This window comes from Gouania willdenowi, chromosome 21 (assembly GCF_900634775.1).
Source record: "Gouania willdenowi chromosome 21, fGouWil2.1, whole genome shotgun sequence".
Lineage (NCBI taxonomy): Eukaryota > Metazoa > Chordata > Actinopteri > Blenniiformes > Gobiesocidae > Gouania > Gouania willdenowi.
The window spans coordinates 11,264,518-11,273,351 of record NC_041064.1 but is presented as its reverse complement, the minus strand read 5'-3'; the positions used below and the strand labels follow the sequence as shown (position 1 = coordinate 11,273,351).

Genomic DNA, 8,834 nt, shown 5'->3' with positions numbered 1-8,834 from the left:
CTCTCTCTCTCTCTCTCTCTCTCTCTCAAGTACCCCCTGTAGTGCCATTATGTGCCCCTAGGGGTACACGTACCCCCATTTGAGAAACTCTGTTTTAGATGATGATCAAACACCTGATTCTATTGACTATAATCACGCTAACATGCACAAACTGGTGTGGTGAACCAGGATCTGAAACATGCAGGACAGGGACTCTCCGGGACCAGACTTTACAGGATAAACTGGAATTAATACAATGCATAGACATCTGGTTGATTGATCAATTGATTGATTGATTCCACCCCCCTGCCATTCAGACACAAGCATATACATATCTATCGATGGATCATCACTCTACAAAAATGCCATTAGCAGCGTTTTTCCTCCAATGTTTTAAAGAAATGTCTCAGCAAACAACTTCTGAATAATTTTATACCAATCTCCTTACATTCTAATGACTGTCAATTAATTGTGCATAGAAATGGGAAGTTAATTATTCCTCGCTGAAATGGCCAATTAAACTGCTAATCGTGTTTTCATTCTCTTCCTAAATGGTAACTGGATTGCAGTACAAAGATGACCTGTCATTGTGGGGTTTTTTTGTCAACAAGTGGGACTCGGTTGTTATGCAAGGGGGTAAAAATAAACAAACCTACCTGGAATTCTGCATAAAATCAGTTATATTATTGTGCAGAAGCTAACAGAGTAAATAGTGTGTTCCATCATCTTTAAATTGAGGATAAATGCTATAGGACAGACATGGGCAACCGGCGGCCAGAGGGCCACATGGTCTAATTGTATGCAACCCTCAAAGTAAACGTACAAAATGACAGAAAAATACACAAAACAAAAGTAAGAATACATTAAAAAATACAAAAAATTACAACACTGCAGGAAAATACAGTAAAAAACACCCAAAATACTCCCAAAACACACAAAACTACAACAAAAATTAACGACACGACAACAGTAATACAAAAAATTACTCCAAATAACATGGTACGGCGACAAAAATACAGAAAATGTCTCAAAAAATAGACAAAATTACAAAAAATAACAACAAAAGTACACAGAAAGACAAGGAAAACACAAAAATGATTCTGCAAACCCACAATATACTAACAAACAAGCAAAACAACAGAAACACACAAAAATTACTCCAAAAAATGCTAAATGACAACATAAGTACACAATACCACTCCAAACATACATTTTACAGGAAAAATACACAAAAGAATAACAGAATTTCACAAAATGGAATCATTACAAGCACAACAACAAACATATAGAAAGACAGAGAAACACGCAAAATTACGATAAAAACTCTTTCTTCTTTCCTGTCTTAATGCTCAGAGTGGTTATCTATCCATCTATCTATCCATCTATCTATCCATCTATCTATCCATCTATCTATCCATCTATCCATCTATGAAATCTCTGTCTGTGGCTTAAATATATCTTAAGTTTAGGGACAGACAGAGCTGAGACTTTCAACATGGCTGCTGCTTGGTTCAAGGGTGTGCAACGTCAGATTTGTTTGGACTGCAATGATACCGTTAATTATTTCTTAAATGCCGCTTTGCAGAACAGCTGAATGTTAAGAAAGGGTTGATAATACCACAGGTTCTCTTGAATAAAGCAAGTTTCTTTGCTGCTGCTGATGTCATAGGTTCTCTCAGAGTCCCAAGCCTGGATAAAGGAGGAGGGTTGGATGTTTTAGCTAGCAATTCCACCCAAAATAACAGTCTTTTAATTAAATTTGAAATTCCAATATTTAACAAAAGAATATACACGCATACCTGGAAATCACCATCAAATAAGTTGTTATTGTGCAGAAGCTTACAGAATAAAAAGTGTCTTCTAGCAACATTAAATCGAGGATGAACGCTATAGAACAGACACGGGCAACTGGCGGCCCGGGGACCATGTGCGGCCCCCAAAGAAAACATACAAAATACATTGAATATACAAAGAATTACAACATTGCATGAAAATACAGTAAACGGCACAAAAAACACAGAAGATACTTCAAAAACACACAAAACTACAAAAAAAAAAATAACAAAACGAACAGTGACTCACAAAATGACTCCAAATAACACAAAACGATGACAAAAAAAGACAAAATTACAGAAAATGACAATAAAAGAACAAAAAAGACAAGGGAAACACAAAAAATGACTCTGCAAACACACAGTACTAACCAACAAGCAAAATAACAACAGAAATACACAGTATGACTCCAAAACACATACATTTTAGAGGAAAAATACACAAATTTACTGTAAAACTCTTTGTCATTTCCTGTGTTAACGCTCAGAGAGGTCATTATTCTAAATGCTGACATGAATGTTGATAATGTGGCCCTTCCATCAAACAAAAACACATTTTTGAGGGCCCCGCTGTGAGAGAAGTTGCACCTCTGCTATAGAAGGTGAGAACATTTTGCTTTTTGTTTCAGCCCATCCACAGTGCAGTGCTGGGAATATGAAAATGACTGGGTTTGATCCCACAGCCTTAATGGGGTTAGGTTATTTAGGAGGTTAATTAAAAGAGAAACAGGGCCTGGGTGATGTATTTGGCTGGTGAACAATAGCGTCCTCTAGAGGTGATGATGATGATGATGATGAGGGTGAGGGTGCAAACACAGCTTATATGGACTGATGGCTGCTGCTGCTGCTGCTGTATGTTTCCAATAATAAAGCATCAGTCCATCAGCCTCTAACATATGATGAGGTGTGTGTGTGTGTATGTGTTTCCCATGCACACACACACGTACACACGCGCCTTCTCCTCGCCCTCTCTGCCCAAGGCGCTGTGCACGAGGAGTGATTCAGGCCCGAGTCGATTGGCTAGTGCTACAAGGTGTTAGTGTAAGATTACACTCAGATCAGTTATTCTATCGCTGCACAACAATAAAGCCACCAGATTATTTTGGCCACTGCGTCAGGTTGAGGGTTTTTCTGCGTCACTCTCCATTCTGTGCGTTCCTATCACGTTTTCCTCCCTCGGGACTAAAGAGGGTCCCCTGTGACCAGGGTCCACTAATTACACACACACACACACACACACACACACACACACACACACACACGCACACACACACACACACACACACACACACACACACACACACACACACACACACACACACACAACTATGAATAGTTCAGCCCACCCGGCATGGTCCCACCCCCATCTGAGGTCTAAATCGGGACCACCATTGAAACCCTGAGTGAAGATAACAAAGAATAATATTGACCCTCGCTTCATTAGGTCCATTAAATACACGTGCAGTGATTATGTCATAACTGTGCCAGAAAAAAATAAAAAAAATAAAAAATAAAAATAAAAATCCAACAACCCATTTTTGTGTAGAGAAATCACAAGACCACACGAAAAGTCCAACCTTTACACCAGTGTTTCCCAAATGGGGGTACGTGTACACCTAGGGGTACCCGATGGCACTACATGGGGTACTTGAAAGAGCCAAAGTGGAAAATTAACAAAATATTGTGATTTATAATGTTTTTTTTTTTTTTTTGTAGTTAAAATGATCATCATAATAATGATGATGGAAATGATCTTGATTAAGAAAATGAACAAGGTTCAGTATAGAAATAATTTCATTCAGTAAGGCACTAAATACTGTCTCATTCACTTATTCACAAAATGAGATTATTTAAAATTTGTGTTATCACTCATTCTTTCTATTTTTTTTTTGCTTTATAATTGTTGTTTTCCATAAAATTCTGAGCAAAATGTTGAAGTCAGACAATTGGTGGATACTTGGATTCAGAAATAAGAGTCAAAAAAGTTTGAGAATCACTGCTTTACACAACCTAAAGTAACTTTTTGATTCAGATATTTGTAACCATGCATCGTATGGCCAAAAAAAAATATATATATATATATTTTTTTTTTTTAAAAATCAGCTTGCATAAATGACGTCACGTATATTTGCAAATCACAAAATGTGCCCGAATTTTAAGCTATATACTCTCCAGAACATCACTGTGTGAAGTACACACACACACACACACACACACACACACACACACGCACACACACACACACACACCAAAAGAAGAATCTGGGCTTGAGAAAGCACCCGGAGCTGATTGGCCGACGTCTGTGACGCGGCTGATGACGTAGCAAGGAGAAACACGTGGGCCACGGTACCCAGCGCTCACATAAACAAAGCCACATTGGACAGAGTGGATAGTCGGAGTCTGTGACAGTGCGCGGAGTCACACAGTGCGTCTGTCTGTCTGTCTGTCTGTCTATCTGCCACCACACCGCCGTTCATATGCTTTGGAGCTTTTACTACATTTGATGATTAACACCTACATGCTTATCGGATGGAGTGAAACACACCAGCCTGATGTGAAAGAGGTAAGATTTGCACATTTTTGCAGTTTTTCCCCCAGTATTTATTCTCTGACCCTTGCACTGACTTATTATCATTTAACCACAGGATACCTACTTAATGATAATTATTCTATCCTGGCATTAGAAAAAACAAAACAAATCCTGACTATTATGATCAGTGGATATGATTTCTAATGTAAAGGCAATTTCAATCTATTTTTTTTTTTTTTTTATTAATGTTTGCTTCTGATGTGATCGCATGCTGCACTTAAAAAAATAAATAAATAAATAAAAATCAGTAAAACTGCAGTATCTGCATTAATAAATTACAATACAGCTTGGAGACCTTGTTTTATAACCCAAGCATGAAAAATGACAGTTTGTGCGCTTTTGTGCAAATTTGTGCTGACTCAAATAAGGTGATGTTCTGCAATTGTTGTTCATCGTCTATCCTACTGTTAAGAAAAAAACAAAACATATTTTTCTGTTATTATATTAGGGTAAAATCCAGAAAAGAGTCGCTTTCTTCAACCCTGACACCTGCAGATCTCCTTAAAATTACCCATTTCAAGTGTCCTCGGACAGCTGTCAGAAGACTTGAGGTATCGAAAATCATCTAAAAGATTCTGTAAATGAAAAGTGTACAATGATGATTTCTGGTTTATACTAATATGTGTTAACTTTATTGTTTTCCTGCAGCCATGCCCTGCGTCCAGGCTCAATATGGATCATCACCTCAAGGAGCCAGTCCTGCGTCCCAGAGCTACAGCTACCACACCGCAGGAGAATACAGCTGCGACTTCCTAACACCCGAGTTCGTTAAGTTTAGCATGGACTTGACCAACACTGAAATCACAGCAACTACTTCCCTCCCGAGTTTCAGCACATTCATGGACAACTATAGCACCAGTTACGAGGTCAAACCGCCCTGTCTCTACCAGTTGCCCCACAGTGGAGAGCAGTCTTCTATCAAAGTGGAGGACGTGCAGATGCACAGCTACCACCAGCAGGGTCACCTGCCTCCTCAGTCGGATGAAATGATGGCTCACTCAGGGCCTATGTACTTCAAACCCTCGTCCCCACACGCTCCCAGCACTCCCAACTTCCAGGTGCAGCCTAACCACATGTGGGAGGACCCGGGTTCGCTCCACAGCTTCCACCAGAACTATGTCGCGGCCACTTCTCACATGATGGACCAGCGTAAAAACCCAGTGTCGAGGCTGTCGCTGTTCTCCTTCAAGCAGTCCCCGCCCGGGACGCCCGTGTCCAGCTGTCAGATGCGCTTCGACGGGCCGCTGCACGTCTCCATGAACCACGACAGCCGCGGCCTGGACGCGCAGAGCTTCGCGGTGCCGAGCGCCATCAGGAAGCAGGCCGGCCTGGCCTTCCCTCACTCCCTGCAGCTGAGCCACGGACACCAGCTGGTGGACAGCCAAATGCCATCGCCCCCGTCCCGAGGATCCCCGTCAAACGAAGGCTTGTGTGCAGTGTGTGGGGACAACGCAGCCTGCCAGCACTACGGAGTGAGGACCTGCGAGGGCTGCAAAGGATTCTTCAAGGTGGGGTGATTTTTTGACAGCAAACCCTGAACGACTTTTTATTTATTTATTTTTCTCCTGTTCTTTTTAACAGAATTCCATGACTTGTTGAGGGTTAAAATATGCACTAAACATGTATTCCCTCACAAAGCATGTCTTCACTTAAAAGCAACATGGATAAACTTTTTTACGAGCAGTTAATGAACTCAAATAAACTCTTAAAATACATGCATTGTGCAACATTTTAAATTAGAAATACATTTGTATCAATATTAATTAGCTTTTATATGTTTTTAATACACACATACATATACACACACATTGTGTTATTTATTTTGGCTAGATAAATTATAGGGCTGTCTTTTGGGGGGGTTTTTGTGTTGCCTTGTGTTTATCTTTTTTATTGCACTTTTTGTATTGAGTTGTCATGACACTACATTTCCCCACTAAGGGATGAATAAAGATACTCTACTTTATCATTTTTTTATTTTTATTTTTTTTGCTCTTTTCCACCAGCGCACCGTTCAGAAAAATGCAAAATACGTGTGTTTAGCAAATAAAAACTGCCCTGTCGACAAACGCCGGAGAAATCGTTGCCAGTTTTGCCGTTTCCAGAAGTGCATTGTGGTCGGAATGGTGAGAGAAGGTATATACACATATATATGTTTTAATATTCACTCTTGATTCTGCAAACACACGCACCATATCCAGTCTGCATGCGTGCGCACTGCTAAACTTTTCCTTTTTTTGCTTTCTCCATCACAGTGGTCCGAACAGATAACCTAAAGGGTCGAAGAGGACGCCTTCCATCCAAACCCAAAAGTCCCCAGGAGCCCTCCCCCCCTTCGCCCCCTGTGAGCCTGATCAGCGCACTGGTCAGGGCCCATGTGGACTCCAACCCCTCCATGTCTGCTTTGGACTATTCTAGAGTAAGTTCAAATATATTGGAACAGTTATATTTAAAAAAGATTTAGAGGTGGAAATCTAATAAATCTTCATTTCACTCAACAATTCAATGACAAACTTCCTTTTATTGTGACACCTTTTAAGTCATTTGTGTAGATTTTAATAAAATAAAAACTAGATGTGAATTTAATAGTTAAAACCTCTCCATCTTTCTCTCCGGGCTTTTTGCAATTTCACGGATTATATATTTTAAAGGAGCTCATTATAAAAGGCGCTGTTTAAATTAAATTCCAGTTCCAGGCGAACCCTGACTACCAGATGACTGGAGACAACACGCAGCACATCCAGCAGTTCTACGACCTCCTGACGGGCTCCATGGAGATCATCCGCGGCTGGGCGGAGAAGATCCCCGGCTTCCCTGATCTACCCAAACACGACCAGGATCTGCTCTTTGAATCCGCCTTCCTGGAGCTTTTTGTTCTGCGGCTGGCTTACAGGTGACCATTCAGTCCCTCCTTCATGCGCCACTGCTTTGGGCTTTAATAGCTGCTGCTGCTCAATAATGACAAAGCTATTATTTCCCGCTTTTATTGTCCAGCCACGTAATTAATTCCATAATTATTTTTTTGTGTGTGTGTTATTAATTGCAGGTCCAACCCAGTGGAAGGAAAGCTTATTTTTTGTAACGGAGTGGTGCTGCACAGATTACAGTGTGTGCGTGGTTTTGGAGAGTGGGTGGACGCGATCGTGGACTTTTCATCTAACTTACAAAGCATGAACATCGACATTTCAGCTTTCTCATGCATCGCAGCCCTGGCAATGGTGACAGGTGCGTGAACGCAAATAACGTGAATGTGATTAAAAGCGGATTTATTAAAGGTGATTTTTTTTCTTCTTCTTTCATATATTTCAGAGCGACACGGACTCAAGGAGCCCAAAAGAGTGGAAGATCTCCAGAATAAGATAGTGAACTCCCTGAAAGATCAAGTCACGTTCAATGGAGGCGGTTTGAATCGTCCAAACTACCTGTCGAAACTTTTGGGAAAGCTCCCCGAACTGCGCACACTGTGCACCCAAGGTCTGCAGCGCATCTTTTACCTAAAGCTAGAAGACCTAGTGCCCCCTCCTGCAATAATTGACAAACTTTTCCTCGACACCCTTCCATTCTGAGTCGGACTTAATATTGTTTGATCGAACCCGCAAAAGAACTTCCAAAAGACTGTTTTGACGGCATTATTTCTGAAACAAAGTGCGAGCTCCGTATGGTGTCAAATAATGAAAGAATATTCAGAAAAAAAAGTGGGGGAAAAAACTGCTTTTTTCTCTTTTTTTTTTTTCTAATCATTTTTGAATTATTATTATTTTTAGTGCCAAACAAGTGAAATATTGAGTTTCTCTCCAAAACTTTCAATTAATCTCATCCTTGCAACTCTCTTGCTGTTTATTTGACGTCGGCTCTACTGAATCAGATGTAATATATTCCATTTATATATACAAATATCTATGAACACTTACACACTGTACATTATTAAAGCCTATCCGATGCCCGCATTGCGTCGGTTTATAAGGTGTATATAAAGTTTGTTATAAATAATGAAAGGGGCTCGTTCTTTTTTTTTTCTTCTTCTTCTTTTGCTTATTTTGGACTCGTGCCTATGTGTTTCTGAATGATGCAGAAAAGACAAAGCATGTTATTTTTATTTTTCCCCCAATCCTCCCCCTTTTTATTTCCTTTATAGGCACTTGCTGAGGTGATGTCTATATATAATATATACCGGACACTATGTAGTCTGCTAGATTTGATACAGATTCGTAGTTCATGGCACTTCTTTTATGTATGACGAATATGTGTGGAAAAATATTGCATCTGTATAGAGAAATTTGAGGGACTCATGGTGTTTGTTGAACTGTCAGACATTCCTTCTTGTTTGTATGTGCTGTAAGTATTGTTGCTGTTGAATATAAACGTTTCTATATATTTATTATTTCCATTGCCAAGAGCTACACACTAAAAGCATGGTGCAATTTAAAAAAAAAAAA

The 8,834-nt window shown here is 40.0% G+C and overlaps 1 protein-coding gene across 1 annotated transcript; it reads left to right on the top strand.

The window, feature by feature from the left end:
- Nucleotides 1-4,203: 4,203 nt before the first annotated feature.
- Nucleotides 4,204-8,093, top strand: nr4a2a (nuclear receptor subfamily 4, group A, member 2a). The gene is made up of 8 exons (XM_028435995.1): nucleotides 4,204-4,374; nucleotides 4,850-4,952; nucleotides 5,050-5,909; nucleotides 6,405-6,534; nucleotides 6,654-6,817; nucleotides 7,089-7,291; nucleotides 7,445-7,623; nucleotides 7,708-8,093. Exons 3-8 carry the CDS (start codon nucleotides 5,052-5,054, stop codon nucleotides 7,962-7,964), a joined length of 1,791 nt encoding a protein of 596 aa, XP_028291796.1. The 5' UTR covers nucleotides 4,204-4,374; nucleotides 4,850-4,952; nucleotides 5,050-5,051; the 3' UTR covers nucleotides 7,965-8,093.
- The last annotated feature ends 741 nt before the right edge of the window (nucleotides 8,094-8,834 follow it).

What these genes read in the sequence shown, in the direction of transcription:
- nr4a2a (XM_028435995.1), top strand. Translation starts at nt 5,052, where the DNA reads ATGCCCTGCGTCCAGGCTCAATATGGATCATCACCTCAAGGAGCCAGT. An exon ending in CTGCTTTGGACTATTCTAGA is followed by an intron (nt 6,818 to 7,088) that starts GTAAGTTCAAAT and finishes ATTAAATTCCAG; the next exon opens with TTCCAGGCGAACCCTGACTA. An exon ending in AGCCCTGGCAATGGTGACAG is followed by an intron (nt 7,624 to 7,707) that starts GTGCGTGAACGC and finishes CATATATTTCAG; the next exon opens with AGCGACACGGACTCAAGGAG.